The sequence below is a fragment of the Panthera uncia genome, chromosome D2, assembly GCF_023721935.1.
Source record: "Panthera uncia isolate 11264 chromosome D2, Puncia_PCG_1.0, whole genome shotgun sequence".
Classification (NCBI taxonomy): Eukaryota; Metazoa; Chordata; class Mammalia; order Carnivora; family Felidae; genus Panthera; species Panthera uncia.
The window spans coordinates 56,452,088-56,469,326 of NC_064818.1; the positions used below are offsets into that span (position 1 = coordinate 56,452,088).

General features: G+C 41.5%; 2 protein-coding genes across 5 annotated transcripts in view; one reads left to right on the top strand and one right to left on the bottom strand.

The window, feature by feature from the left end:
* Nucleotides 1–680: 680 nt before the first annotated feature.
* LOC125932877 (cytochrome c oxidase assembly protein COX15 homolog) lies at nt 681–13,259 on the bottom strand. 2 transcript variants are annotated; one of them, XM_049645574.1, is made up of 9 exons: nt 12,991–13,259; nt 11,559–11,749; nt 9,728–9,850; nt 9,254–9,440; nt 7,296–7,463; nt 5,466–5,547; nt 3,980–4,134; nt 2,128–2,241; nt 681–1,158 (listed from the first exon to the last, which is right to left on the bottom strand). In XM_049645574.1, exons 1-9 carry the CDS (start codon nt 13,078–13,080, stop codon nt 1,027–1,029), a joined length of 1,242 nt encoding a protein of 413 aa, XP_049501531.1. In that variant the 5' UTR covers nt 13,081–13,259; the 3' UTR covers nt 681–1,026. The 2 variants fall into 2 exon arrangements, with proteins under 2 accessions (XP_049501531.1, XP_049501532.1); XM_049645575.1 differs by lacking the exon at nt 11,559–11,749 and having other exon boundaries at nt 12,991–13,075.
* A 99-nt stretch (nt 13,260–13,358) lies between these two features.
* Nucleotides 13,359–17,239, top strand: part of CUTC (cutC copper transporter) — a 25,236-nt gene continuing 21,355 nt past the window's right edge. The window contains exons 1-2 of one of the 3 annotated variants that reach the window (XM_049645584.1): nt 13,359–13,441; nt 16,286–16,357. In XM_049645584.1, the coding sequence (XP_049501541.1) occupies nt 13,381–13,441; nt 16,286–16,357 (133 nt within the window). In that variant the 5' untranslated portion in view covers nt 13,359–13,380. Of the gene's footprint in view, nt 13,442–13,474; nt 14,777–16,285; nt 16,358–17,239 lie in introns of those variants that run through there. The other 2 variants (XM_049645585.1, XM_049645586.1) reach the window with 2 other exon arrangements.

Here is a 17,239-nt window from a genome sequence, read left to right on the forward strand (position 1 = left end):
GACGAATCCAAGTGGGTTACTAGTGATTATTTCCTTTTCTAAGTACTTCTAAGCCATTTTGTTACATATAGACATTAAACTTGTCAAAATCTACCCTTTCCCCATTTTGAAAATCAGGATACTAGAAGACACTTATTTCTCGCTGAAGGCTGTCTGGCTACTTAAGGTATGCCAAGTCCTTCCCTTTGAATCTTCACCTGATGGAAGTGGAGATCATAAGGAATTTCTCCTTAGGCATAATTCAGGACTCGGGGTCAAGGAGACAAGAGCTCATGCATGTCGAATCAAGAGCTTGCTAACATTAAGAAACCTAGACAGCCTACTAAAAAGGAACAAAGGCAGACATTTCTCTACGTTAAATTTGGTTTTCAACAAAAAAACTAAATTTATAAAGTTTTTTTTTAATGTTTATTTTTGAGAAAGAGGGTGCGAGCACAGGAGAGGCAGAGAGAGAGGGAGATAGAATCTGAAGCAGGCTCCAGGATCTAAGATGTCAGCACAGAGCCCGATACAGGGGTTGATCCCACGAATCTAGAGATCATGACCTTAGCCAAAGTTGGACGCTTAACCAACTCAGCCACTCAGGTGCCCCTAAATTTATAAAGATTTTAAAAAGGAATATTTAGTTAAATATACTTAATGACACTCTTGATCCAGTGACTTTGTTAAAAACAGGCAAAGAATTTTACTTTTTTAATGTTTATTTTTGAGAGAGAGCACACATGCATGTGAGCAGAGGAGGGGCAGAGAGAGGGAGACAGAGGATCCAAAGTGGGCTCTGCGCTGACAGCAGAGACCCCAGTGCAGAGCTTGAACCCACAAACCGTGAGATCATGACTCAAGCTGAAGTCAGAGCTTTACTAAGTCACCCAGACACCCCAAAACAGGCAAAGAATTTTAAATAACTTGACCAGTTTGGAAACCACTTGGTATGCCAAGGACATCCTTTTAGAAAACTCCCAAGTTCTTGTGCTCTCTGATGAGCTCTCAAATGCACTTTCAGTCATAGGAAGCTGATCCTTGGAATTATTTTGGGACTCTTCGGAGTTCATTCATGAGCCAAAGGGCAACACTAAGCAGAGCCAGGGAGCCTGACTGGTGAGTGGCAGCCAAAGGAGTTGGAACGTACATTAGCAGAGTGCTAATGCCCAAGCCCACCTGTTACAGAGGAAAGAATGCAGTAAGAAAAGCAGGAGCCACAACTTCAAATGACTGGGCATAGACAACCAGATACATAAATTTCCACATTCTCCCATCAGAACACTAAAAATATATATTTAAGAATTTTCACAAGTAAATATACTCACAACAAAGGAAATTCAAACAAAATAAACCTAATATTCTCTTTAATTATCCTTCACCCTAGCCCAGTTCCCCCCCACCAAGGTAGTTTATCAGTTTCTACACACTTACACTTTTTCATAGATGTTTACAGAAAAAACATAATCCTGTACTTTTAAAAATTGGATTGTTCTGCTACTTGCTTTTTTCCACTTAACAACATGAGTCTTGAGATCTTACTATTTTAAACTGCTACACAGTATTCCACAGTATGGGTGTGCCATACTTGTATATTTAGGTTGTTTCCAGCTTTTTACTATCGCAGCAACTTTACCATGAGTTTCTTTGTACACAGCTCTTTGTGCACTGGAATATTTCTAGGGCAGGAACTAAGAAGTCACTTTTCTGGACCAAAAGATTATACATTTAACATTTTAAAAGATAATGCCAAACTGCCCTCTGGAAAAAACTATACCAACTCATGCTCTCACCAAGAATATATGAAGGTATCCATTTTCCTATGCCCATGCCAATACCTGATAATCTTAAAAAAATTTTTTTTCTCCAATCTAACAGGCACAAAGTGGCATGCATTGTTTTAATTTGCTCCTCTCAGATCCATGATGCTTCTCTCGGATCATGAATGAGGCTAAACAGCTTTTCATATTTATTGGTCATTCATTGTTCCTCTTATGAGAACTATGTATACTCATATCCTCATTTTATTTTCCGGTTATTAATCTTTTAGTCTATTACAAATATTGAAATCATTTTCTCCTAGCCTGTCACCTTCCTTTTTTAACTTAGTTTTGGAGATCCCTCAGACCAAGAAGAAGTGGTTTATACCTGTGTATATGCCAAAGCTAGCAGAGTCACTGCTGCCATTTTGGTCCTTCGAGGAAGGGGAATTCTCCGGGAAAGGAAGTAGAGCACTGTCACGGCTGTAACTGAAGTGATTCCCTGCAGAAAGGAAGGGATCTCACCAAGTGCCAGGAAGAAATGTCCCACCCTCCTGATTTCTGCTCATCTTACATGTATCTTCTCTAGAACCAGTGAGTCACCATTAAGCACTTTCTTATACCACGCAGAGAACGACCTGTGGCTCCACCTGTGATTACTCCTCAGTCTCCTCCATGTTCTGCTTGCCACTTAAATGTTCATGTTCCCCAAGGCACCTATCACTCTAGACACTCTTACTCTCTCTTCTCAGTGATCCTTTCCAAATTCTAACACGGGTGCGCCCCTCAGGGGTAGCCCTCGCTTTTTAAGTCATTCTTTGCATTCTTATGCCTAATTTTATCTCCTCTCGAATCCTGGGGTTTTTTTCTTTTTTTTTTTTTAATGTTTATTTTTGAGAGAGAGAGCATCAGCAGGGGAGGATCAGAGAGAAAGGGAGACACAGAACCCAAAGCAGGCTCCCAGCTCCAAGTTGTCAGCACAGAGCCTGATGCAGGGCTCAAACCCATCAACCATGAGATCATGACCTGAGCCGCAGTCGGATGCTCAACCGACTGGGCCAACCAGGTGCCCCACTAATCCTGTATTTTTAAAGTGGGTCTGACCCCAGCACATGAGGGTTATTCTCCTGGGCTGTGAGTAGAGAAGATAGTGGTGCTGGCAGCTAGTGCTAAAAACAAGTGAAAGTATCATTTTCCTTCCCGCCGCACTTCAGTAAAGGATTGGCAATAGGGTCTCCTTTCCCACTCCATGATGTCAAGGAGAATGTTCGTCTATCATTTTTTACATCTATTTCACTTTTCCTTTTCAGAGCTGTCCAGGATGACAATTTCAACTAGACTCTACTTATTACAAAATGTTGGCAAAGAGGCCTGAGCCCACACAAGGTAACTGGCCCAAGTGCCAGTGTTGCCCTTGGGGGTCTGAGTCCTCTGGACCTCTGTCTTTGGGTGTGCTCCAATCACCTCATACCCAGCACACCTCAGTCTGATGACATCCTTCATCTCCAGCCCAACACTCATTCCAGTAGTCCTATTTCTGGGTGTGTTTTAAGCATGCCACAGAATCAACTTTGGGATCTTCTTTACCATCATTACTACAGCCAATCTTCTCCTTAGAGCCTGTTTGTGATCCACTGTTCTCTTCAAGTTCTGCTCCCCCACACAGCCTAGAGCCCCACCACTCTCACCTGCAATACTGCAATGGCACCTCTGCTTCTTGCTGGCCTCCTTGCTGCCAGTCTTTCCTGGCTCCAACGTATCACGCCCAGCTACCAAGCCAATCTTAACATGACTCATAGCAGGCCCTTAATAAATATCAGCTTAAATAAGATGACAAACATTTTAGCTCCCTGGAGTTTTGGTTCAGCTCTGATAGTTATATGTTCAGCAGCCTATCTTTGCCCTCTCTTCTCTACTTGGCCTCATTTCCACTAAAATGACTCTCCTATGTGTGTGCAGGATTGAGGGAAGTTATCCTTTGCCAGATGGCAAAAGGCATATTCCAACTTTAAGAAGATGGCAGTATCCCAAAAGCCAGAATTTGGCTGGAAAGGGTGTGGGTAATTAGGACAAAAACATCACATCAGAGACCTGGTGCTAAATTTCTCCCAAAAAGAAAAGGAAATCTAGTGCCCAGTCTGTTCTACCCTCTCTTAGTGCTGCCATCAGTGCCTCAGACACCCCAAAGGCTGTGAGAGGCTCCCTGTGCTCAGTAGCCAGTAACTAGCAGCCAGACTTACCAGAATCCGGTGATCAAACTGCACCATGGTGGGATTCTCAAAAACATTCCTCAGGATGGGGGAGAAGGTAAAGAGATCCTCTGGGATCCAAGATTCTCCCATCTTTGGGAAGGAATTGTAAACAAGCCCAGCATCCAGCCCTGCCACAAAGGCCCCTATATTCCAAGGCAAATAGTATTTATTAAAATGAGATACAGAGGAGATCAAATACTAGTTTTGGCATAGAAAAAGTTTATTATCCCAGAGACAGACAAAAAGGAATAATCAGAGAACAAAAAGATCTACAGAAGGGTTTCTAAACAGAGAATATACATCCTAATCACCACGGGAATTTAAAAAAAAAAAACAAACCCACAAAACTGCATCCTCACCTGCTCCCACCCCAAGATTCTGGCATGCCTCCCTTAAAGGAGAGAACTAGAAGCTCTGGAACAAGGCATATTCGATAGAAACATCCTGTTAGTGATTTTGATGCCCTCCTTATCCCACTACGAACCAGATCTATTCGGGAAATGCTTTTCCCCCAGATACCTGCGTAATATACTCCTTCATTTCCTCAGGTCTCCACTCAATATCACCTTATCAAAGAGATCCCCTCAATGATCCTATATAAGACAGCACTTCCCCAACCTCACCTCTATCCCCTTATCCTGCTTTATTTTTTTCTTCATAGCACTGAACACCATCTGCCATATATTTTCACTGTTTATTGCCTGTCTTCCCCAAGTGCTCAAAAAAATGTTGGTTGAGTGAACACAGAAGTGAAAAAAAATTTACAAACTAAATCCTGGATAAACATGTAAAATATCCATGAATTAATAGATGACTGATCCATTATTTATGATCAAAGAGACTTTGTTTTTTTATAAATAGCATTTATGAAGTCAGAATTCATGTTCTTCCACTAAAAAGGAGAGGGGGCACAAAGAACTGGTTTGATGGTTTTATTTACAGCAGTGCTACTCAACAGAACTTTCTGTGATGATGGAAATAGTCTCTATCTGCCATCCAAAATAGTTGCTAGACACATGTGGCTACTGAGCACTTGAAATGTGGCTAGTGTGACTAAGGAACTAAATTTTAGATTTTATTTAATTTTAATTATTTAAGTTTAAATAGTTGCTACATGACAGGTACTGTTCTAAGCACTTCACATCTATTACTTATAGTACACCATCATCTTCATTTTACAAATGAGGTCACTAAGGCCCAGAGAGGTTATACAGCTTGCCCAAGGTCACAGAGTTCATAGGTGGTAAAGCCAGGATTCGAACCTAGGCAGTCTGGATCCAGATAAATGCTCAATATTTTTGTTCAACTGACCGGAAAGCAGGGTTTTTGGAAGGGAGGAAGGAACAGAAAACAGAGGATGAAGATGGTGGGTATGAGAGAGGCAGGTGTGAAAGGGAAATAGGAAGGTGCAAGAGGAAAGGACAAACTCCCCCCTGGAGTTTGTCTAGAGCCCGTTGGATGAGAAGAGTCCTACCTGAGAGAGCTGTAAGGAACACTAGGCCTGCTGTTCCATGAGCACATCGCCTCAACCACAGAAGCTGACGAGTTTCAGGCAACTAAAGAAGAAAAGCATTCAGATAAACTGTACTGCAAGAACCACGGGAGGCAGCAAAGATCTCCAAGGCCAAAGTCAAGTGACAGTCTGAAGCCTCATTTTCTCTGACTCCCTAAATAGGTTGAGCATTCCCAGCAGATATTCTGTTCAAATATGCATCATATTTTATGATGTTTATACATTTACTATGTCTTCCTTGCTATCCTGTAAGTTTTGTGAAGGCAGGAACTGACATCTGTCTTGCTTGGTGAAGTAATCCTAGCCCAGTGCTCAGTGTGTAAATACTCATTACATATCTGTTCAATAATGATTTGCATTGCATTTCCCATTGCAAGGGAAAAATGCTTCACCATGTTTGAAATGATGTGGCTTAAGACAGAGGACTAGATTTTCATGTTGTTTATGTATGATATTTAGTGCTTTGCAAATATAGTCAGAATCAAAATGCCTAAAGTAGAGACTCTTCCATTTAGTGTTTTGTTAATATAAAAATTTGATTTTGGGGCGCCTGGGTGGCTCGGTCGGTTAAGCGTCTGACTTCGGCTCAGGTCATGATCTCACGGTCCGTGAGTTCGAGCCCCGCGTCGGGCTCTGTGCTGACAGCTCAGAGCCTGGAGCCTGTTTCAGATTCTGTGTCTCCCTCTCTCTCTGCTCCTCCCCTGTTCATGCTCTGTCTCTCTCTGTCTCAAAAATAAATAAACGTTAAAAAAAAAAAAAAAATTAAAAAAAAAAAATTTGATTTTATTTTTACTGTAGCCAACTTCTGATACTAATCAGTGAAGCAACAAATATTTATTAAGAACTTTATAAACAGGTTACCATAAAGATACAAAGGAGTTAAGGAGTTAAGTCAGACTACTGTCCTTAAATGGTCTATAATCTAGTACATGAAGAGTGAGATATCATTAGAAAGATAACGTAGGACAATCTATCAGTACTGTCCAATGGAACTTTCTGTGATGATGGAAATGTTCTATAATCTAAGCACATGGATTGTCTACTGCACCAATGTTTTGACCCCATCTGGCTTCCCTGTGGGGATGACTGCCAAGTCCACAACTCCTCTCCTTGTTGGGATTGAGGCTACTTTTTCCAAGTACCTACTGGATAATTCTACCTAAAAGTCCTTTGTCATCTCAAACTTCATTACATGGACAGGTTATCCAGGCCAACCATGACTTTAATACCAAAAATAATAGTCAGTTTTAGAAAAACTAGTATTTTCTTTTGATCAGCATACAAAGAAAATATTTCAGACAAGATCACTATATTGTCAGATTTGATGAATGATAGGTCCCCAACTAAAGAATAAACAGCCCCCATGGCTCCTGTACACCATCAAAGGTTCAGAAACAGCTTCCATTCTGGCCTTCCTCCAACCCTCTGGGAGTCACAAGTAAGGCTCTTGTTGCAACCCCTTCCTACCTTTTCTAAAATTCATGTTTTCACTGTTCCCAACAGGCAGTGCAAACAGAATATTCGGCTCCTGTACTAATTTTCCTTTGAATGAGTTGTTCCAGCTCAAAAGAGTAATGACACATTTTCCTTTGCAGTTCCAAAGCTTTCTATAATCTCAAAGTTCAATGCTTCTGTCATCTTTGATTATATCTAATTTCTGGTAAATCGGTAGATGTTACTAAGGGAATGTGTGCATTTTGATTTATAACTTCCCATAAGAAGCAGAATTTCTGTTCCTGTGACCCTGTCAGCATCTGTGTAGATGTACTAACAGCATAGACTGACTTTTACCTTGTGCTGAGGGAGCAGCAGTGAGAGTGAAGTCCACAAGCTGGCACAATAAAGAACAAGGGCTGATCCCAGGTGGGCAGCAAGGCGGTACTGACTGACCCGAGGGATGTCATGGGAGTCTGGTTTTTCTTCTAATCCACTTTTCACCATATACCATCCCAACAGACCCTAGAACCAAAAACAGAAGGGGCAAATAACACACAGCTGGATCTGTCTATTCAACTTTACTATCTGAGAAAGCGAGTTATCAATTATCAGTACTCCCTGACCTCTCCTTTCCATATCTTCCCATATCTCCAGTATCCCAGGAGTCGTAACCTATCCACATTTTCACACATAGCACCACAAATACTTAACCACTGCTTAGATTAACATTTTATTCAAGTATAAGCCAAATACAGAAAAGTACACAAAAGTGTATCTATGGGCAAAACCTTAGAAATACTTGCTATAATTTAATATTATTTAAACCAGTGAAATATAAGAATAAAAAGAGAGTTTTTTCTATACAAACTAGATCATATGCTTTGGAAAAGCTTTGATAAAGATAACTGCTTAATAACAATCATTGTCAAGTTAGTAGGAATAGACAATTATAAAAGTTTTGGGTAGAGGGGAGTAAAAAATTTGTAAGGCTTTGCCAGCAGATTGCTTTGCAAATGTCTAAGTTCCCACTCTTCTTTAAGGAAAATGAAATGAAATAATAGTTTATGAGGATGCAAGAGATCTGAAGTTAAATTCCAATCAGAGGACTTTAAAGAACAGGTCTTAGCTCTTCATTTAAAAAAAAAAAAAAGTAATCAAAGTACAGGCTTAAGCTTAAAAATGCAAGGTATGTATTATTCTGATTCTCTGCTTAACTTTTTCAATTAACCAAACAACTGTCAGTTTCATTTCTATCAGATAAGATATAGCCCTTTCACCCCCACTCTCCCAAGTCAATAGAAGCATGTCAAGAGGTGGGATTCTCCCACCTCTTCTACATAGCTCTCCTCAGGAAATCTTCTGGGGCATGTCTTTATCCTTAGTGATGACCCTGGATGGTCTAATTATCTTGATTTCATCTGCATAGGACATTGGAAGACAAAGGAGTGTAAAGTGTGATTTGCCAGCCCCACTTTCTTCTTCCCATAACCCCATGTGCCATCTTCAAATTTCTACCGCCCTTGGAGTTGATCTTTAGTGGGTTTTTTTTTTTTCATTCTAAAATAAACTTTCATTTTGTTTTACCAACCCTTCCCTAGGTCTTAGGGACATTTACTAATGTCTCTTTACCTGTTTCTATTGCCTCTATTTTGTCTCTTCCATCTCCCTCTTTAATTCCTTCTAATTGGTTCATATTCTTACTACTTCAGAGTCAAATTAACCAATTAGCTTCTTCCTGATCAAATTCTGATGTTCCTTTGAGCTCTAAGACTCTCTCTGAGGGCGTAGAATCATGACCCAAATACTCATAAGTACCTTCTCTCATATTCCTTTTCTTGGCTCTCAGTCTCAGTCTCACCAAACCCTTAACTGTGGGAGCTTTCAAATTTGCTTCTTTAGCCATTCTAGCACAGAAAAGCCATAGAGCAGACAAGTGAGAAAAGGGGAGGAGAAAAGAACCCAGGAAGAGAGCCATGACAGGAAAGAAACTCTTGTGACACAAAAATATATTTACTGAGTGCTTACTAATTCCAGGAACTAAGTATTGTATATGCATGATCTATCTCATTTAATAGTCACACAAGTTAACCAGTAGGCACTATTATTATCCCTATTTACAGGTAAGGAAAGCATAGCCTACCGAAGATAGACAACTTGCCCTACTAAGTGGCAGAGCTGGGCCACGCTTGTAACACTAAAATTCATCCTCTTACCCACTCTGTAATACAGACTCAGATTCTTTCCTTAAAAACAATACCAACCAGGAAGCTCCTGGAAGCATCTCTGGTTTCCCAAACTTGAATAAATCTCACCTGGAAGCAGACTAACCCACACAGGGCAAGAACACGTCCTTTCATGCCACGGCTGAGCCAGCCCTTTCTCCAAAAATAGGCAGCAGGCAGGATGTATGTGAGGCCCACAAGGCGACCCCACATTCGATGTGAGTACTCCATGTACCAGATGAACTTGAATTCGGCCAGTGTCATATCATGATTCAAGCTGGGAGGAAGGGAAGTCAAAAAAGAAAGAGGAAACATCCATCTGATTGTTATTTACCGAGAGAATGCAGAAGCATTCTCAGTTTTGAAGCTTGAAATGAAAGGTCTGCCTTCTTCCTCATCCGTGACCCCAGGATCACTCTGGAACTGGAGGTTTAGAGTAGAAAGCTCACTAAATATAACTGGAGCAAATATCAATAATGGAATCTAACCATTCTGAAATGCTGAAATACGCAAAAGATTGAGAAGGCCTAGTGGGGCGTTTACCTGATTTTCTATAATACTTACATTTTAAATTCTGGAAATTGCTGATATTTTTGGAATTCTGCTTCCCATTCCTCTTGGTGTGTAGGTGGCTTCATCTCCTTTATTAAATTCCAGTCTACCATTGAGAGGCCAGACTCTGTCAACCTTAAGATAGGAAAGAAATGGTGTGTGCACACATGCACGGGTGCCCATGCAATGCTGGATTTCTCATGAACAGTTAACAGAAACGGGGATCTGAACTTAACCCCTCTAAAGTTAAACATAACATTTCACTATATCCTTTTTTGAAACCTTGCTTTCTTCTTACTGCTTAAAATTTCACCAGAAACAGCTGCCATCAGGTACACATTTCTTGACTCCTTGTTCTCTCAATCCTTTCATTCAACTCTCTTTACCTCTTTCTTTCACTAACATTCCTTAACAGGTAATATCAACCCTTACACCCAAGAAATGTGCCCTACATGGATATGAGACATTATTTACACAGGGAAAAGAGATTTGTTAGATATAAAACAGTTTAGATTCTTGAGTGAATTTAAAGCTAATAAAATTCAAATGTGTTGCAGTTTCCCATAACGGCCTATACAACATATGATATTTTGAAATAAGGGTACAGGGAATGCGGAGGAAATCTGAGCAACACATACTGTATTAACACCTGAAGGTATTTTCACCAAAAGGAGCAAGGATTCCTAAGGTAAAAGGCTGATTTTAGGTCAGAGGCAAGAAATGTAGAAGATGAACCTGGAACATCATATCCAGAAAGCAAAGAATTAAAGGTTACTAGTACCCTGTCAAAAAACAAACAAACAAACAAAAAAAAACAACCCTGGAGACAATTTGAAGAGGCTCCCATTGACTAAAGATGGAACAATCTGAGCACACCATCAAAGCAATGGATTGAAACATCAAACACATTTAAACTGATGAGCTCATAATATGTAAAAAACTAAAAACTTTATTGATCACCTTTGGAGGATGCTTGGGAACCAATTTATTATTTTCAGAATTGGTAAATAAAGGGAAATTATTTATCCTGCCTTTCCTATACAAACTGTACAAACAGTACCTTAGGATAACCAAACTGTTGATGAAAGTTCCTCTTTAGAGTTGAGCTAATAAATTATTAGAATTTTGCAACTGTAATGAAATCATGGATCTAGGTAATGATAATCAATGGCTGTTGGTATCTCTAATGGACACCAGATATTTATGAATGTTGTAATCACCTATGAAGGATTTTGCCCCCTGCTCCCATCCTGAATCTGATCAAGCAACAACCCATTTACAGGAAATACAGGGGATAAGGGAACATGTTAAACACCACCACAAGTATGCAATCAGCAAAATCCAGACTGTGGGAAACTCCGTATGACAAATCAGTTGGGTTTCTTTAATAGCAGAAAAACAAACAAACAAACAAACAAAAAAACAAAACTACAAAGAATGGGGGAGGAAGGGAGAAGAATCTAAATCTATAAAATCTCTTTATAGATTTAAAGAGACCTAAGAGGCATATGAACCAATTGTGATATATGGAACTTACGTGGATTTAATTCAAACAAACTATACAAAAAAATTTTGAGACAAATTTGAAAACTGTGTGTAGAGGGAAAATACATAAAAACAATGCATATCGAACAGCTAAGACCTAAACAAGTCTTTATGAAGGGCTCCTAATAATAAAACTCTAGATTGTTCTATAGCAGGGCAAGTCATCCGACATGTCCCTCTGCATATATAAAATGAGGGAGCTAGACTAGATGATTCCTAAGGACTCTTCCCCCTTAGTCATTCCATGTTTCTACTGATGACCCAAATAGCTGACTCTCGCTATGAGCAAATTACTCACCTAGTCATTCCACCAAGAATAACTGCTCCAGCCACTGTTCCACTGCAGACCAGGAGCCATCGGCCCACCACCCGCTCAGCAGCTTTTGAGGGAAGGGACACTGTACCCCTTCCAGACTGCAAAGCTACTTCAGAGATGGTGCTGTATTGCCCTGGCCTTAAGAGGTGCCTGATCCCACAGCTGCAACCACACTAAGGATCAAGACAGACAAATTACAACTGGAGACAGAGGGAAAGGCCTCAGTCCACTACTCTCATACACAATCCCACTCTGTCTAGAGTGGAGTACCCTGTACAGTCACATCTCCACCGCTTCTGCCCTAGTAAATCATCATCTCCTATCCAAGTCACTGCATCCACATCCCCCTTCACCCCCCGCCACCCCGCACCTGGTTTTCCTGCCTCTAGTCTTGCCTCACTCCAATCCATCCCCATACCACATGAACCTTCTAGTCTCAGCATGCTTCCCCCAGACTTAACTCCACACCTAAGTATGGATTTTCTTTCTCCTGTGGGAATTTAAACATGACTTCTCTGACTGGGATGCTCCTTGTTGTCTGATTGGTAACATCGACTATAGATCTTAGTTTAGTTGTCACCTCCTCTGGGAAGTGTTCCTAGACTCTGCCAAGTCTGCAACAAGTCGTTCTCACACTACACTGTACCTCCCCTATCTCAGCCCTTAACACATTGCAATGTACTTCAGGTTCATTTGTCTCTACCAACCACTAAGCTAGGAGTGTGGGACAGCAGTATCTGGTCCGTCTGGTGCTTTCCCTCCTGCAAATTTCATTTCTAACACATTCCCTTACATAACAAGATCTTAATAAAGATTTGACAAATGAATTACAAGCGAATTAACTGTGCCTTCCTCTAGAGTGGGAGACTTTTGGTATTTATCTTTCCTAACACATAATAATCACTCAATAATTATTTGTTGAGCAAATACACACCCTCTTCTGATTCTGTCCCTGAGTCCAAAGGTTCGTGTTCTGTTTCCTAACTTTAGACAATTTAAATTAAGCCTCAATTTCCTTCTCTGTAGAATGGGATTATAGTTCCACACCTGACTACCTGAGGGCTTTTAGCAAACCTCAAATATACAGGTAAAAATTACTGGGCTTTTACTATGTGCTAAGCGCTTGCTGTATAGGAAATTATTCAATCCTCCCCAGAAACTTATGAAGTAGGTATTGCAATTCCCATTTTACAGCCGAAGAAACTAAGGGACAGAAAGGTTACCTAACTTGGCTGATATCACACAGCCAGTAAGTGGCAAGTCCAGATCTTTAACTCAGGGACTTTGGGCACAAAGAAATGCGTTGTGAATTCTACGGAACTACGTCAATGTGATGTCGAATTATCTATTATTTTTCTCCTCACTCTTTCGCCCCATGTCCGATTCCGCGATTGAGTCGGCTGCGGTGCGGTACCTGCGTTCTAGGCGCCGCCCTAGGACCCAGGAGCCAGAGGCACGGGCTCCCCATCAAGGCCTTCAGGCGCGGAAAGAGTAATCGCTGCATACTGAAGACAGTGTAGGGAAGCCACCTCCACAACCCCGCACTCTGTGGTCTCCTTTCACCGCCGCCGAATGGAGAAACATTTCCGGGTCATGCAGCGCGAGCCCCTCCTTCTCAGAAGACAGGGGCGAGCAGTGACTGCGACTGCGCCAGACACTCGTCTTTCGCGGGGGCTGCTGGGTCTGGGTGTCGGAGACGCGCCGGGGTGCGCGCAGCCATCAGGCCGCGCTTCGTTGGGCGCGCGCGCCGGAACCCAGACCCTGAGTAGAAAGCGAAGACGCACGAGGGAGGGACGCGTCGAGCATGAAGAGGCAGGGGACCTCCTCGGAGCGGAAACGGGCGCGCATACCGTCCGGGAAGTCCGGTACAGAAGGGGGCGGGGAGGGGGGGAGGGGGCGGTCGGCCGCTTTCGCTGTCAGGGGCGGGCCTACGGGAGTTCTGGCCAGTGGAGTAGTAGCGATTTCTCTCGGAGTCCTTTCCCCGGCTTCTCACATCCCTCAGCGCGGCAAGTTCTGGCTTTAAACATGTAGAAGCTGAGGGTCTGAGAAGGGGCTTGTAGCGAGAGTGAAGCGGCTCCGGAACCAGATGTGTGGGTTTGCATCCCGCCGCGTCTAGTGTGCGACCGTGTTCAAGTTGGTTAACTTCTTTCAGCCCCACGTTTCCCGTCGCCACGCGAGGCTGCGAGTCCCCACCCCGTGGCAGCGCTGGGACTGTTAGCTGTCGAGCGCTGAACACGGCGCCTCACCGTGGTGACCTCTTAGTAACCTGTAGCTGCTGCGGCAGGGGTGAGGACTGTCCCCAAAGCCGCACCGCTGCCAAGTGCCCGAGCTTGTGGCTGCCCCACGTCCCGAGTTCTTGCTGCTGCGCCAGGCAGGGTGGCGTAGCAGGTGCTGGGGAATTTGGCAGATCCTCCGCCTCGTGAACTCTCGGTTCCTCCAGACCAGCGGTTCTCAAGCTTTTTGATCTCAGGATCCCTTTCCCCTCCTGAAAGTTATCGAGAACCTTAGAGACCTCTCATTTATATAGGTTAAATCTATCTGTATGGACCGTATTCGAAATGGAAACATTTTAAAATGCTAATTAACTGGAAACCCATTACATGTTAACACCACTAACATCTGTGTGCGTGTGTGAAAAATATCTTCCTAACAAAGAGAATGCCAGTATTTTACATTTTTGCAAATCTCTTGAAGATCTGGATTAATGGAATTGCTGTACCTGCTTCTGCTTTCAGTCTGACATGTCAGGTAGCCTCTTGAAAATTCCACTCCACTTGTGAGAGAATGAGAGTGAACAAGGCAAATAAAGTCTTAGCATTATTATGAAAATACTTTTCACTGCACAGACTCTGAGAGGGTCTTGAAGGCCCCCAGAGGTAACTGGACTACCACACTTTGAGAACTGCTGCTCCAAACAAATGTCTTTGATTCCCACAAATAACTTTGTTCCTGGACAGCTGTCATAGCCTTGTGTGTGCGCCTCCACCATCTCCTGAGCAACATCCTTTCTCCTGGGAGGCAAATGGTACCCCAGCTGCATTGTCCAGTCAGATTGATGTGACAGCTGGTCTGGGTGGCTATCCGCAAACTCTTGGAATGAATGCAGTGCTATTGGTTGAGAACATAGTGTGGCACTTAACTCTTTCACAGTTTGAGACTGATCGTCTTCTTTTACATACGTGAGACCTTTGCAATTTGATGTAAGCAGATGATAGATTTTGGTTTTTCAAATTAAATAGCCTTTTTTAAAACGATAAAAGCAATATTGGGTAGGAAAAAAAGCAACATAGAAAAGTAAAAAAGAGGAAAGTAAAAGTAATTCCAAATCTGCTACCTAGTAGTAACCATTATTAGTATGTGGTGCACATTCTTTCAGGTCTTATTGCATGAAGTGTACATTTAATATTCTGAATTGTAAACAAAAACAATGTGCTTCACTTACAGAAAAACTCAAAACTTTATTTTCATCACACTTGTAGTGTAAATACATGATTGAAATTTTTGAATTTATAATTATTCAGCCTCTGGTAAATCTTTGCATGACTGTTGTATACCAGGGTGGACACTGTGCTTGCTATGGGTGATGATAAAGATTTCTCACATTAAGACTTTATTTAGGAACTTTAAGTCAACTAAGAGTGAACAGACACTTATCTATATACATAATAATAAGAGGTAGAAAGTAATTAGTGTTTTAAAAAGGTACAGTTAGTTTTTAAAAAGGAGCACATAATCTGTGAAGAGTTATATGAGTTCAAAAGAGGGAGATACAATTTCCTACTTTGAGAGAGGGGAAATATGGAAATGTGATGTAATGTGAGTCTTGGAAGATTTTACCATTCAGCAGTGGAGCTGGCACGGCTTTGTGGATTGAAGAGATGGCCATAATCAAGAGCAAGGATGGGAATTGGGGGGAACTGGAGGTATATAGAAGAAAGAGTATGTAGTTTATTAATGATAACTGTTTTTGAACACACGGTGAGTACTCTCCAGTTTACATGAATTATTTAGTGCTCACTACTCTGAGGTAGGTACTAAAGCCTATTTTGCTTCATAGAAAACTTAGGCTAAGTAACTTGTCTAGGGTCACACAGATGAGTAGTAGGGCCAAAATTTGAAGTCCATCCTTTTTCTTAAACATGATCTTTATAAAAACGTTTAAACATATTCTGAAAATGCTGAGAAACATCAAAAACAATCTAACTTAGAATGTGATGATGAGGTCTGTGCTTTAGGAAAATTAATTTGGCATTCAGTGTGTATTTTCCTCAGTGTAATTTCTTATACATATGTTTGTATACTTATTTCATAGTTTGGAGACATCAGTTTAATAATCAGTATGCTGTTGGGGCACCTGGGTGGCTCAATCAGTTGAGCGACCCACTTTGGCTCAGGTCATGATCTCACGGTTTGTGGGTTTGAGCCCCGTGTCAGGCTCTGTGCTGACAGCTCAAAGCCTGGAACCTGCTTCGGATTCTGTGTCTGCCCCCTCCCCTCTCTCAAATATAAATAAATGTTTAAAAAATTAAAAAAAAATAATCACTATGCTATTTTATTGTACTCATGGTCTCTAGTATACTTACCTACTTGGATTATTGGATTTGGACATTGGACATTGTATTTTGGCAGCAAAATATAAAATAACGGTGGTAGATTGGTCTGGATGGATAGTACCATCATGAAATTACATTGTTCTCCATGTATTTTAGGAGCAGCAAATGGATTTCTCATGGAAGTGTGTGTTGATTCAGTAGAGTCAGCTGTGAATGCAGAAAGAGGAGGTAAGACAAAAGAGAATGAATGACAGTTGGCAGTCCCTGTAAGAATCTGAAAATGAATCCTGTTGAACTGATCTTGAGAGCCATTGTGATTACTAAGGATCCTAGTAATCTTTGTGAAAACAGCCAACCGACTGGAAAACATACTGGAAAATTATCATCTTCTAATCTTACTCCTCCAGTAGATCACATTTTGAGTCAAGTGTCTACAGTAGTGCTTACTCACCAACTTCATTTTTTTTTTAATTGAACTTAGCAAAGACTTCATTTTTTTTTCAAACTATTGATTTAAAGATGATTTAAGAGATTTGCTTCCATTTTCATCATCGAGACTTTTATCATTATCTCTTTTTTAAAATTTTTAAAAATATTTATTTATTTTTGAGAGAGAGACAGAGACAGAGCACAAGCAGGGGAGGAGCTGAATCTGAATCTGAAGCAGGCTCCAGGGTCTGAACTGTCAGCACAGAGCCAGATGTGAGGCTCAAACTCATGAACCAAGAGATCATGACCTGAGCCGAAGTCGGAAGCTTAACCGACTGAGCCACCCAGGCGCCCCTATCGTTATCTTTTTTTAACATTATTTTTACCTCAAAGTTTCTTTTGTGTTCTGAACCTGCTTTAATGGGAAGCATAGAAATTCCCATAATCCCTGGGGGGGTGCCTGGATGGCTCAATTGTTTAAACATCCAGCTCTTGATATCTGTTCAGGTCGTGATCTTGTGGTAGTGAGATCTAGCCCCACGTGGGGCTCCGCACTGGCAGCATGGAGCCTGCTTGGGACTGTCTCTCTCCCTCTTTCTCCCTGTCCTCCACTCATGCGTATGTGTGCGCGTGTTCTCTCTCTCTCTCTCAAAATAAATAAATGCAAAAAAAAAAAAAAAA

Excerpts from the sequence above, each read along its gene's own strand:
- LOC125932877 (XM_049645574.1), bottom strand. The coding sequence starts at position 13,080 with ATGCAGCGATTACTCTTTCCGCGCCTGAAGGCCTTGATGGGGAGCCCG. Across the intron at positions 11,750-12,990 it reads GGGCGGCGCCTAGAACGCAG|TGTGGTTGCAGCTGTGGGAT; the intron begins GTACCGCACCGC and ends CTTGATCCTTAG. Across the intron at positions 5,548-7,295 it reads TGCTGCTCCCTCAGCACAAG|TTGCCTGAAACTCGTCAGCT; the intron begins GTAAAAGTCAGT and ends TTTCTTCTTTAG.